The sequence below is a fragment of the Lepisosteus platostomus genome, chromosome 2 (genome assembly GCF_059453375.1).
Source record: "Lepisosteus platostomus isolate fLepPlt1 chromosome 2, fLepPlt1.hap1, whole genome shotgun sequence".
Lineage (NCBI taxonomy): Eukaryota > Metazoa > Chordata > Actinopteri > Semionotiformes > Lepisosteidae > Lepisosteus > Lepisosteus platostomus.
This window is the reverse complement of record NC_142612.1, coordinates 3,150,207-3,164,386: the sequence shown is the minus strand read 5'-3', so window position 1 is coordinate 3,164,386 and position 14,180 is coordinate 3,150,207. Positions and strand designations below refer to the sequence as shown.

At 47.0% G+C, this 14,180-nt stretch overlaps 1 protein-coding gene across 1 annotated transcript in view; it reads right to left on the bottom strand.

The window, feature by feature from the left end:
- The window catches only part of LOC148675704 (radixin), a 48,269-nt gene that overhangs the window by 9,364 nt on the left and 24,725 nt on the right, over window positions 1-14,180 (bottom strand). Inside the window, exons 4-11 of the mRNA XM_088645727.1 lie at window positions 12,074-12,169; window positions 10,836-11,110; window positions 10,040-10,123; window positions 8,316-8,462; window positions 7,081-7,177; window positions 6,203-6,366; window positions 5,327-5,457; window positions 224-384 (exon numbers count right to left, since the gene is read on the bottom strand). Coding sequence (XP_088501853.1) covers window positions 224-384; window positions 5,327-5,457; window positions 6,203-6,366; window positions 7,081-7,177; window positions 8,316-8,462; window positions 10,040-10,123; window positions 10,836-11,110; window positions 12,074-12,169 — 1,155 coding nt within the window. The remainder of the gene's footprint in view (window positions 1-223; window positions 385-5,326; window positions 5,458-6,202; window positions 6,367-7,080; window positions 7,178-8,315; window positions 8,463-10,039; window positions 10,124-10,835; window positions 11,111-12,073; window positions 12,170-14,180) is intronic.

The window sequence follows — 14,180 nt, the reverse complement described above, 5'->3', positions numbered from 1 at the left end:
AGCTGCATTCGGGACACCGGTCGTAACCAACTTGACGGTTTTGACTTGGAAAGCGGCCCAATATCTAGACACACACCTTCACTAAACATCAAAAGGCACACAGAGTCATAAATTTTCAGGCTAGGGTGCCAAAACCATCAAACACTGACTTCACTGCAGGCAATGGGGCATCCTGTGACACGCTAGACGCCAAGGGAACAGGCTGGCAGGGCGCCGCTCCTACCAGCTGCTCCTGGTTCTTCATCTGGTCCGCGGCCTGCTTCGCCAGCGCCGCCTTGGCCTCCTCCGCCGCCCGGCGGTCCCGCTCCATGCGCTCTGCCTCCTCCTGGGCCCGCCTGCGCTCCTGGTCCAGCTCCAGGGCCCGCCGGGTCTGCTCCTCCAGCTCTGTCACACACACACACACGGCCGCGGGTCAGAGCTCGCGCGCCGGGCAGCACAGCGAGGCCGCCGGCCCGTCTGCTCGGCACTGGCGCGATCTCGGGGCGGCCCTCCTCCACAACACAACATTCTCCCCGTCCGTCAAGCTAGTCCTGACGCACGCCGCCTTGGAACACCACTCGTCACAGAAAACCTCACTTCGCCGAACCGCGAAAGAAAGCTCCTGTTAATGCGCTGGACCACTCGTCTCTGGCCTGAAGATTTTTGTGTGTAAAGTCTGGATTTCAGAGTCCGATTTTCTGCTCATGCTTTAACACAGAGGGTCCCAAAACAGAATGGATATCCTAAAAACGATGCCTGCAGATAAGGGTACCTTCACTGACTGAAACACCCCAGGTGCCTGTAGATTTCCATTACCGTTCACAGTACTGGCAATCTCAAAAAGTTGTGTGTTTATTACTTCATATACAGTATATGATCATATCATGGAAATGACGCTAACAACGGGCAGATTGAGACTAGACTGAAATGAACAGAAATATAAATACGAACACCTGTGTCTATGCTGAAGAAGTAGGCTGTCCCTATTGCAGTATTTGGATAAAACAAATCATGCATTTCAAAACTAACACCAGTGACATTCTTAACTTGACACACACTTGCTTACAGGGGTTACAGTAAACAAGCCAGGCAGTAGCTCTAAAGGAGGTAGACATAAAAGAGTAGGATGTTTGTGTGGTTAACGGTTAATGAGCAACTCCCTGAACACCTCACATGAAGCAGTAAAAAAGAGGCTGGTGTACTCTTCAGCAATATCATACTGTTGGGAGACAGAAGCATCTCAAGGCTTCAGCCCCACCTGTCCCCTCAGGAGTTGGTGGCTGATTGATCTGAGTCTCCTGTAGCCGTCTCTTGAAAGGCGTCAGGAGATGAGCTTCCACAGCACGGTCAGTTGCCCTTCCAGGCTCCCACAACCCCCAGGGGGAAGACGTTCCTTCTGCTCTCAGCTTTATAAAAGCTTCCCCCTGGCTTCTGCTAGCTCCACTACCCCCTGGCTCCTGTGTCGCTGTTAACTCACAGACCAAGCCGAGACCCCGTCTCCTTCCAAGGAACGGCTGGGTGAGAGCCTCAGATCAATAAGCAACCAACTACTGGCTCAGGTGATATTCTGTTGTTTGCCGTTACAGCAAAATGGCATAAACATGAGCCTTTTGAGAACTTGGAGACAACTCGGAGCCGGCAAATGAAAAGTGCTCAGTCGCTCCTCACCTAGCAGGCCAGGACTGTAATCCTCTAGGCCCTGCCCCTAGAGCCGCAGCTCGATTCGTGTTTGAAATCGCCCCCCCAAGCCCAACCAGGTGGCTCTCGAAGCGAGCTCTGGGATAACCCGCCCAGCTCCGTCTGCCTTCGCTGCCTGTTCTCCTACGGCAGGGATCACGAACACAGCAGCGCGTCACTGTACACACCCCGGCACAGCTGTGGTCCGGGAGACCCCAGGGGTGCAGGGACACACGGGGAGTGAGTGGGAAGGGCAAGGAGTCACAACTGAGATCCAGATTTTAAAGGTCTTCTAGCTGACCCCATTTGTACCAAAAACTACACTTTCATTCCGCCTCAGTGTCCTCATTTACTTGTTGCCTTCCAGAATTCATTTTCAGTCCATTTTAGTAACCAAGAGTTCAGTTTCTAAACAATCTGAATTAATAAAAATCTCTCGGTCCAGGCACAGCACAGCAGGAGAGTCTGTGAACAATTCAACAAGTCTTTTTTGGGGGGAGGGGTCAATTCTGGGGGGTCAATACTGACAGAAAGCAGCTGCAGACCTGCAGGTAACAATTTTTCCCGCATTTGAAAAAAATTATCAGCATTTTCTGAAAACAGCCCTGCAAACGGAGATAAAGGTCAATGGGCTAGGGTGATTAGACTGATGAAAACAGCTTTCAGTCTTTGGCATGTGGATTTCTTTTGCCTTTACTAAGATCCAATTTGCTCTTGTACTCATCAGCACTGTGAGGAGAAGCTGGCACATGCTGGTTTAGTCATATTCACAGCAGCTCTACAATATAAACAGCCCTGGGATTGTTTCCAGCCATCGGGGCGACGCACCACTCATGACTTGTGTCACATGTTAAAAACCTTTACAAATTACGCATCTGATTGGCATTTGATTTTCTTGTGATAAACGTGTCCAGAAAACAAGCAAAAGATCCACATGACGTGTTTAACAGTAATCAACGCCAAAAATCAACTAACAGACATGCACCCATGATGAGGCAAGTAAACCGAAAACTATTTGCATGCAGAAATCTCCTTGGAGGCCTTTAATATTTAGTGAAGCAGGTGTGAAAACGACCAAACCACCGCCAGTGCTCTCTCCACTTCTCATCAACTTAGCTGTGAGCCCGTGAAATTGAATGAAGTCATGAAAACATCGGTCGCAACATGAAAGTGGACACGAGGAAATTGGATTGTGTGAACAAGGCACTGACATTACTTTTCTAGAGCCTGTCTCTCACAGTATTGATTTGGTCTGTGGTACAGGGGCAGCCAAGAAACCTTTGAGGGTCCACTAGGGAAATATACTGAGAGATCCTTCTAGTGCCACTATAATCATGGTTACCTGGTGACAGGTGCAGCCCTGAGAGAAGCAAAAGGTTTTAGTTTAGTAACTAATAATTAAAGACAAAATAGTGATCTAATTAGTTTGAACGATTCACGTCCTGAAGTTTGGTTTTCTAAAAGTTTGGTTATTCTAAAATGTCTGTCCGGAAAAATCAATCTAGCGTCTGTTTTTCTAATCAGCTGTTATGTATGCAGGGATTAATACATAATGTGTGATTACCGGGGCACACTGAGCATGCTTTAAACTGATATTTATTTTCATAAAGAAATACTCCTGCATCACTTTAATAAATTCTCACTCAATACACTGAATACCCACCTGTAATTTGCAATGTAAATTCCTGCTTAAAATCTAAAAAAAGTTATTTTTTACTGTTGAAATAAAAAAAATTATAATTGTTATTTGACCATTACATTAAACAGAAATCCGATCTGCGATCTCTGTTACCTCCAAACCCTGCAGTGCCCCAGGAAAGATCAGCCACTGGGCGTGACTGGACTGCGCCAGGGATCCCCCAGACACACTGGCACAGCAGCTCATACATGTCACAACACCAGGATGCTCTTGCAGAAGTGGTCTCACCCAAACAAGCCTTTCAAGGAAGCACGTTCGTTTTTACACAGGACGGATACTGCGAGTTCCACTTGGACAAAAAAAAAAGCTAAAACCTGCATTCCCAGCAAGAAGAAACTGAGCTGCCTGACTAATCAAGAGCTCTCTGACTTGCCTTAAGTGCGCAAACATGGCAGGCTATTGACACAGCTGACTTGAATGGCGAAAACCCTCATTAGCACGGCCTCGATTATTTGCAGCTAGACCGTTGCCAGTCAATTCTTAGAATGAGAAGACAAGAGTCCAACTGAAATTAATCTTATAACGGGTGTTTTTAGAAAGCAAATATATGTATAGGGGAAAAGGAGACACCTGCACAGACACATCCCTGCTGTCTCTCTGCCTGCTTGTTAACTGTACCTCTCTCGCTTTCCAGTGCAGATTTTGAAGTGTGAAACACAGTTCATTTCTGTCCCACAGCAGCGCCGGACAGGTTAACTAATTCCTGGGGCTGGCCAGAAGGCCTGAGAAGCACTACTGCCGATGTTCAATAGCAATGACAGAACCATACATAGAAATGCTCCCCATACAGAGCTTCAGTGTCCGCAGTCTCGGGACACACACGGCTCAGTGCTGTTGGAAATCCTGTGAGAAGATACTTCACAGTCTCCATGAGCCAGGACTGCAGTACGACTCAAGTGCAAACAGTTCACATTCAAATAATGAAGAGGGCAATAAGATTTCTCGCAAAGTGAGGATGAACAGTACAGTACACACAGTTAAGAAATTAATACTTCTCTTAAAAAGTTATTGTTTATGAACATTTTAAGCTATAAAGGACAACTACAATCACAGACATTATGATTGTAACCAATGATGCTTGAAAAACAAAGCAAAAACATTTGTTTGAAACTTTGTATTTTAACCTCTTTAATGTTACTTCTGACTGGCGCTCCTAAAACAGAACATTTTGATCGAAGAAAAATGTATTTTTTCCTTACAGCAATATGCCAAGAGGAAATAAAACTGCAGGAAAACTGGTGTATAAGCTGCAAATTTCCCTTTCTTTGTTTTGAAACATTTAATGTGGAACTATGTCCCAAGTGCAGGGAATCTGGGGGTAATTTAAATGGAGCTCACTGAAAGATACCATTCCTCCCCTTGATACTGGAGAAACATGAGTACAGGATGATGTAGCCGACACATGTAACCAAACCACATTCAGGTTACAGTGGTGAAGGCGATGGACAGCACTGGAATGTGGCTGAAGACGACCAGATCCCTTCCCGATTCTCTCGAGCCCTGCTGGGAGCACAGCTGCGCTGGGCACACCCTGCCTTTCGCTTCTCGGTGAAAGTGCCCGGGTTATCCCCCTGGGAAGAGGGCAGCTGGCATTATGTGCCTGAGGCCCCACTGCACAGTAGACCAGGCAGAGGACTGGGAAGTTGCTTCACAAACGGGACTAAGGGTGACCTTTAGGTAGGCCAGGCTGTGTAAGATCTAATCTAGCCAGGACAACACCCCTACTCGTACAAATGGATAACACTGGGGTACAGCGCTGGAAAGGAAAACAACCCCCCTCCTTTCTAGGCATAGTTTCGGTGTAAAGGGGGCTGGTCCGTCTCCCCAGCGTCCTGCTCTTCACAGTGAGAGAGCCGTGAAGATGAGTCCGTGCCCCAGCCTCAGGGTCGTGTCCACTGAGGGCTGGGGGACACGGGCACCGCCGACCTGCTGGACACAGTGGAGGGGACACGGCACCAGTGCGGCACTCACCTTTCTGCGCCTTCAGCGTCTGCTCCTCAATCTGCCGGAGACGCTCGATCAGCTCGTCCTTCTCTCGCTCTATCCTCTCCTTCTCCTTCTCTGCCAGCTCTCTTTTCCTCTTCTCGTTTTCTAGCTGCGCCCTGAAAGACAGGCATCGGCGAGGACAGAGCCATATTACCCTCCCTTACTCCGACCTCACTCATATCGCACCGTTGGCAACCGATTCCGCATCCACCCAGGGGAATTAACCTGCACGTCCATCTCCCTCTCTCCCTTGCAAGGCTCAAAGCTTGTACTGTACTGGAACTTCTTGGTGCCACACTGCCCCCTGCTGCCGAACGACGGACCTTCTTACAGAATGCTCCGGTGTTCAATGCCATTGCTCACAACACATTACGCCAACTGAAGTACAAAAAGATTCAAAAGAACCGCAGATCTTAATCCGTTATCAAAAAAACCTCAACTATTTGCCGAGTTCCAAGGTTTCCTTGACTTGTGATGAAACAACAGCTCCAGGTATCTTGCAGGCCAGAATAAAGGCCAGTGGGAGAGGACGGGCTCATGGGTGTGAAAACCTGCTACCTTTCTCTCACCCTCAGACTTCAAGAAGACTCAACAACAATAACATTGCGTTTCTTCTTCCTGCCTTTCAGATTGGGATTAACCATTCATTGTTCATTTAGTTCAGGCAGGCGTCAACAATCATCTATTACTGCTTAACGCAATGGCAAATACTGCACAATTACTGCTCCTCTTGCTTGCTTGCTCATCACTTTTGAAAACCCAACTGCGAGTGGAGAAGCCTGCACGTGCACCCTGCGGACACGGCACCCCTGGACCCCCACCACGGGCCGAGAGAGGAGCAGCGTTTGCCCTGTGCTGTACCTCTCCAGCTGCTTCTGGTGCTTCTCCTCCCGGGCCTGCGCCTTCATCTGCTGCACCTCGATGGTGTCTGGCTTCCTCCTCCTCATGTACAGCTCGTGGTTGCCCATGCACAGGGCCAGGATGCGCTTGTTTATTCTTAACCGCGGGGCATAGAAGACGAAGTCCTTCGGGGCACAGAGACAGCTGAAGATTAATCGCTCGTATTGACTGGACATCACCCAGCCCCGCCGCTGTGAAGGGCGTGTTCAACCACCCCACACGCGGCTGTGAAGAGCCGTGCCAGTCACCTCGAGTTTCAGAAAGAGACGGCTGTAGAGATGTTTACAGGAGACCATAAACAGTCACTAGGGGGCGCAAGAACACAGATAAAATGTCTTGTCTACAGCGGCGATTTCTTAAGGTCACAACAAGTCACTTAGTCTGCCACAGTAAAGGGCTTATTTATTCTTTGCAGAAGTCTTTTTACCCAATACTAACTTACTGATAAACCTAAACTAAACTGGCAATATTTGGAAAAAATATTGGCCAACGTTCAAGATGCGATTTTTAAGACGTGCTCTGCCGCATAGGCTGCCCCTGACGCTGTGAACATTTTCCTGAGTTGATGGAATAAATCACTATAATGAGTCTCAGTCGTGCAGCCTTAAGTGGTCCACACAGAGTGTCATCTAAACGCCTCTAACGAAGAAAATGCATACAAACAAGTCTCAAGGGCACCTCCAGGACAGAGGGCTCACATCGTATACATATCACTTGTGATCATACTGTATGGACGAGACAGAAGACGAAACAAACCACACCATGTCACAAGCACTGGAAACTGGAAATAATATCCATCAGCACTGGAGAAGCAAACCGGAGGTTGTGCAGGGACTTACTGGCGCCTTTTTATCGATGGGTTTGATCACAAACTTCTTGTCATTGAAAGAGATATTTCTGATTTCACTCCAGGGAAAGCCGATCTTTGGTGTCAATCTGAAAAAGAGCAACCCAGTTTAACACAAAGGCAAAAGTGTGAAATATCACCAGCAGCCATATCACCCTGCAACTCACAACTGGCAACCCACTGAAGCTAAGCAGGTACCTTAGGCTGAGGCTAAGCTGGTCAGTACCTGGATGGGAGACCTCCTGGGGTAAACTAAGGTTGCTGCTGGAAGAGGTGTTAGTGGGGCCAGCAGGGGGCGCTCACCCTGTGGTCCAGGTGGATCCTAATGCCCCAGTATAGTGACGGGGACACTATACTGTAAACAGGCGCCATCCTTCGGATGAGACGTAAAACCGAGTTCTTGACTCTCTGTGGTCATTAAAAATCCCAGGGCGCTTCTCGAAAAGAGTAGGGGTGTAACCCCGGTGTCCTGGCCAAAATTTCCAATCATGGCCTCCTAAATATCCCCCTCTATGAATTGGCTATATTACTCTGCTCTCCTCCCCACTGATAGCCGATGTGTGGTGAGCGTTCTGGCGCACTATGGCTGCCGTCGCATCATCCAGGTGGGGCTACACATTGGTGGTGGTGGAGGGGAGTCCCCATTACCTGTAAAGCGCTTTGAGTGGAGTGTCTAGAAAAGCGCTATATAAGTGTAAGCAATTATTATTATTAATTAAATGAATTTTCAAAAAAGTACAAAAATTTCAGGAAATACCAGCAGGGGGCAATATAAGAAAACATATAGGAGACGATGTCATAGTACATGGCAACCGTTTAGCCTGTAGTTTTAACAAAATATACAATTTGTTTTATTACACACAGAGTAAAAATAAACTTGTCCAAAGACAAGCTGAGACGACTTCTTTACAGAAGTTGCAAACTGCTCTCTTTCCTTTTTGTAAGCTTCGATTAGCTTACAAAAAAAGACAAAACAGGAAAAACACTGACTTATCTTTTTTAATCATAGATGAACACTAAACCTAACTTCACTGCTGTGAAAGGCGAGAACAGTAGAAAAAGGAGATAATGCTAAATATTGTTTCCATGTGGCAGATAAAGACACAAAACTATAAGCCATCCTATCCTGTTATTATGCTTCAGCTATGGGACACACTACACCTGCCAACAGGTGAAGTCCTTCTCTTGTGATCTCTTCCGAAGAGAAAGGAAAACTGCCAAGCTTACTTGTCTTCGTGTTCGTAGATGTTCAGCCCCAGCGCATCGACCCCCAGCCACAGCTCCGTTCCCTTTTTGTTCTTGATTTCGAAGTAGTTTACGCCATACATCTCCAGATCCTGGGCGATCTTCAGGTACTCCATCATCGAATCCTCCCTGTTCAAACAAGAGCAAGCGTGTTCTTGGATTCACCGAAACTGTCCTGCATTCAGACCTTGACTGCGCCACTCGCGGCGAACTCAAACCTTAAATAAATCTTAAATCACAGCCTCATCCTTTATTTATTCATATTCTTTCCCCCAAACAGCATCTGTGCTGTACAACACTGCAGCACTACTGATGTTGCCAGCAAGGACAGCACAAGGCCAGCAGGCAGGCTGGCAGTCAGGCAGAGCAGCTGTTAATCATGGATCTGCAGGGACACTGCAGAGCTGAACCTGCACAACCGGGTCTTCTCCTCTGACCCACACAGCCACAGAAGACAGGTCCCCCTTATCCCACCTCCCGGACCAACACGAGACGTCCGGTCAGGATTTTGGAATAGGGTGCGAGTTCCTTCACATTAAAGGCACACCAGAAGACACGAGGACATTCTAGGACCACCTGGCAACATCGGTCCTTTATTATCAGAAAAATAACGATGACAATAATAAATAATAATAAAGCTTTACACTGTAGTAAGAAACAAGTACACCACGAGAACAAGTGACAAAATTAGCACAATTAAAAACAAGGGTTTGGAAAGCAGAAGACGAAAGGGGCAGACAGAACGGATTAAGTGAAAGCCTTTCTGAAGGAGAAGGTTTTGACTCTGGATTTGCAAGCACTCAGGGCAGGTGACTCTCTGATAATCCCTGGAGATAGAATTCCAGAGCTCTGGGGCGTTGGCACGAGAAGGCCCCGTCACCCAATTCAGATATCTATCATTCCTGTTTTTATCAGGTTTTAAGTCCAGATATGGATTTTGCTTTTCGTTCACACGATCATCTTTTCAGCCACTGGAAGAACTCTGAAAAGAAACAATATCCAGCCCTCATCTTTACCTTCCTTCACCTACAGTAACAAAAGCGAGGAAAAGCATGCATCCTCTGATCTACTGTCGGACGTACAGAGTACAGAGCTGCAAGGAATGCCTCGCAAGGACCTTCAAAGGTTCGACACAATGGGACCAACGCCCGCTACCGCCTTGTATGAAATCCTGACGCACATCTGTAGCTTGTTTGGAAATCTGACTGCTTTACAAGTTATATCTTTGTAAATAAAATATTACTGCATACTTGCACTTATTCAGCTTGAACAGAATGGTCTTTTTCTTAAATAACAATGGCCTTCTGGGATTTTACAGGCTTTCATGTACCGGTAAGTCTTGTTAGAACACTTGAGCTCTGATCAAGACGAGTGCAGCCTACGCCAGCAGACTGCACAACAGCCCGGTGGAAGCGAGATTTTGAAATGACCGCATCGTCAGCATTGGACAAATCCAGCAAGAGGGACTCATTCGGCCCCTGAGAGGTCTGGGCACCGACAGAGGTAACAAAGGGTTACCGCAAGAACAGGGACTCTCTCGTGATGAAAAAATAGTTCTGCGAAAGTTCAATCTGAACTACATAAGAGGTGAAGAGACCTCGACACAGTGTCACCTTTTCACTTAACACTCACCTTCGTAAAAAAAAAAAGGTTAGGGAAATTTACACTTAAATGCATGAACAGCTGAACCAGCAGCGGTGAGGTACCTGAGCATTCCTCTGTGCTCCTCATGCCAGGTCTGTATCCTCTCTTCCCACTGCTCTTTGGTTAGCTTGTGCTGTTCCAGGACCCTGGAAAATTCATTAAAACACGGAGGCAGTAAATATTGAGCAGCTGATTCAATTTCTGCCGAGACCTCACAAGAGAGTGCACACCTCAGCAAGCTGCAATATCATGACACAGCCTTACTGGATAGTGATAGTCTTTTCGGGGGGGGGGGGTGATGTGCACTCACCCACTGACCCCTATCCCCCAGCAGCTGGAACGCCCAAACACTGGCAGACGGGGAGCAAACATGACCAAAACTTCCATCTTCACACAGCAGAAAGAGACTCTTATCTGCGCACAGACCTCAATAACTTCAGTCTGCTTTTTTCTCCCCGATCATTTCATATGGTCAGCGTTACAGGTGAAAGTGGAGGTTCGCCAGCACAACAGCGAAGTGAACCTTTAAAGGACGATGAGACATGAGAGCTTCCTTTCGCAGCTCATCTTTTTCATGCGGCGCCGACCATCAGCAAACGCCCGGATCAACAGTGTCTTCTGAAAAGCCGCCCTGTTTTTGGAAATGTCCTAAACTTGCATCACGGGCTATAACGCAACAATGTGCTCATGAGAGACATTAAAAAAAAAACCACCACGCAGCCACATTTTCCCAATCAGTGGTGTCGAAAGTACCACACTGCTACGCCCTCACAGGCCCTCCCTACAGTTCTGGGGCCGCGTCCGGGCTGACATCGCCGAGGTCGGGCCCCGGGTGGCGTGCTCAACTGCGGCCCTCACCTCTGTGGGAGCAGGCGGTCGTTGGAGAGGTACCCGGGCTTGTGCACCTCCCTGCTGAAGTCTCCGTACTTGGCCTGCACAGAGTAGGAGGCCAGCAGGACGGCGGTCTCCGGGGGGCAATAGTTCTCGTCGTTCAGGATGGCCTCCTTGACCTGCAGGAAGAAGAGCCTCTGCGTGATCTCCTGGATGAGCTCCTCCGACACGTCCTCCGGGAAGAACTTGGCCCGGAACTTGAACTGCAGGGGGTTCTCCTTCTTCACATCCTGCTGCGTCACCTGCGAGACAACAGGGCCGCGCACGAAATTAGTCACAGTGTTATATACTTATGTGTAATAATATACGCTGGCCATGTTACATCCCTGCTGACAGTCACAGACGAGTGTCCAAAATAACGGAATTCCATAAACCTGCACTTGTTTCATCTGGCAAGCTTAAGAGCAGCCATATCTCCCTGCAGCTCCCCACTGGCAGCCCACTGGAGCTCAGCAGGCGTGAGCCTGGCCAGTACCTGGACGGGAGACCTCCTGGGGAAAACTAAGGCTGCTGCTGGAAGAGGTGTACGTGGGGCCAGTAGGGGGCGCTCACCCTGCGGTCTGTGTGGGTCCTAATGCCCCAGCATAGCGACGGGGACACTATACTGTAAAAAGGCGCCGTCCTTCGGATGAGACCAAATACCAAGGTCCTGACTCTCTGCGGTCATTAAAAATCCCAGGGTTTGGGTCCCAAGAGTAGGGGTGACAGCCGGGTGTCTTGGCTAAATTTCCATTGGCCTGTACCAATCATGGCCTCCTAATAATCCCCTAATAATCCTCCTAATAGGGAACTGGCTTCATCATCTGCTCTCTGTTCGCTCTGTACTATTACAAGGCAAAATGGTTTGACTGGAGTGTTCAGAAAAACACTCTGTAAATGTAACTATTTTTTTTGTATTATTAACAACTGTATGCATGCATGTTGATTCAATGGCCCAGGGCTTCTGAAGTATAAAATACTTCAAAGAACAACTACCTAAGATGAAATACACTGAATAACAGAAAGGATCCCTTTAACTACTTAAAGACACAGACATTCCTCCCAAATTTTAATTCACATGTTTTTCAGCCTGGTAATATGCATTCATACTTCAAACCCTTACTTAATATGGGAGACCCGAGCCTTCGCAACGATCGTGGATCCGAGGTGTAGTATCGTGTCCCCATCAAGAAAGAGGTTTAGCCCTGATCGGCTGGAAAACTCACCTTTTTATTCAGTTTCAGCCACGTGCTGTAACCCTTGCTGTCTGTATATTGCAGCCCGAAGAACCAAACTTCTCGGAGGCCCACAGTCTTCACTACCTGTTAACACAACAACACAGTGCAAGTTCGTTTTTGTTTTTTTTTTGCTTCTCAGCGCAAAAGGTTGCTGGGACCTGCCGTGTGGCTATTTCTTTAACATCTCAATGCAGGCTGAGGCATTGACGGCACTTGAAACATTTTATTTTATTTGTTTGAGCCTGGACTGTTTGGATTCCCCCAAGCACGTCGCTCACAGCACATCACAAGCAGGCGCGTAAGTCAGCGGGCCAGAAAGAGAACAACCTCCCTTTTCATTAGTCCCAGTACTCCTCCATGAGACCCATCTTATATTTCCCTCCTGCGGGGCTGCAGGTCAGCCTTGTGTCACCCCATTGATTAGCTGTCACGCTGCACCTCACAATGAGGAAGCACTTCGGCAGGCACTGCACGCTAGAGACATTCCTTTTATTGTCCAAGCAAACACGGCATCGAGCCTAGGCTCTTAACACACGGAAATCGGCATTGTTCCATTAAACCGCTTGATGTGTCTGTCAGTGTTTAAGGTCGGGTAACTGCTGTTCCTCCCACAGGTGCCTGTGGCAGAGGGATGTGCTGCCAAATAGCCACACACAGAAAAACAAACACGCTAATTCAGCAACATAAAAAAGGCAATGGTCCGTTTCCAGCTTATCGCGCCAAATCATTTAGACTGGCTCATAGGAGCATAAGAATTTGCATGCTGGCAAAAATACAGAGGCCATTCGGCTCAGCTTGCTCATTTGCTTATTAGGCAAGATATTCGGAAGCCTCATCCACACTTCTTAACAGAGCCTAGTGTTTGGACCTTAGATCCCTGAGCTGCGAGGCGTGTTGCAGATACCCACAGCTCTTCATGTGAAGAAAAGTTTCCTGCTTAATCCTGTTGTCCAAAACAAATTCCCCATTATTTTCCAGTTCTGACCCCATGTGCTTATTTCACCGCCGAGTATGTAATTAACCTCTGGGTTGATCCTATATATACACACACACCTTAGTAATTTATATACTTTGATGAAAAATAAGACCTCATACTTGTTGCCCTTCTTTGAACTCTAAAGTAAGGCTTTAATATCCTTTTGTGGTATGGTAGCTACAGAACACTATTCTTAATGAAGCCTGAACACTACAGTGTAAACCATGATCTGAATTCCACGTTTTTTTCTATATTATACTCAAAGGTTCCGGTTGCTTTTCTATTGCTCCTTCATCTTATCTTGATAAAGATGCATCTGATTCCTGTACAGCTTCCTGCAGCTCAGAATCAGTCATGTGTTATGTAGAGGGTAAGCCATCACAGCCGGTGTGGATCACTCGGCACTTATCAACAATACATTTGACTTGCTATGTTGGTTTTGTCTTGAGTTTTGGTTCCCCTAATCAATTTCCCTACAGGATCAATAAAGTATTATCTCTCTCTCTATCTCTAATTCCCTTGCCACTGTTTCTTTTTGTCACTTCCTCTATTTTCCAAACCCTAACTAGCTTGCTAACCACAGCAGAATCTAAGTCATTCACGATCCTGAACCCAGCATGCACGGCCCTTCAGCTTAAGCCTTATAACACAAGAACTGTGGAGGCAAAGAGAAAAACCCCACCTGTTATATAAGGCCTTTGAATACACCGTTACAAAGCCTAACAGATCACAACAACGAAGCTAAGTCAAGCAACGTGGATTTTTCGGAAACGCCAAGAAGGTAACTTACCTGTTAGCAGCTTTAAATTTCACAATAATCATGCAAATTACTTCCAGTAATTTACGATAATGATGTCGTGGCTCACTGGCTATGACAAAGACAAACTAAAAGAATGCTCTGACTTAGAGATTAGACACAGCGGATTAAAAAAAGTGGTCATTTGGAAACCGCACCCTATTCTTACTTCACAGGACAACAACCATTAATTTAGAAGAAAACAATTCAGGAAACTAAAAAAAAATAAAAGTTTAAAAAGACTTAGTAAATAAGATCTAAAGGGTTTCCTTTTTCTGAATCTGAGCTTCAGTGGAAATGTATTTTTTCAAAAAGTAGAACAG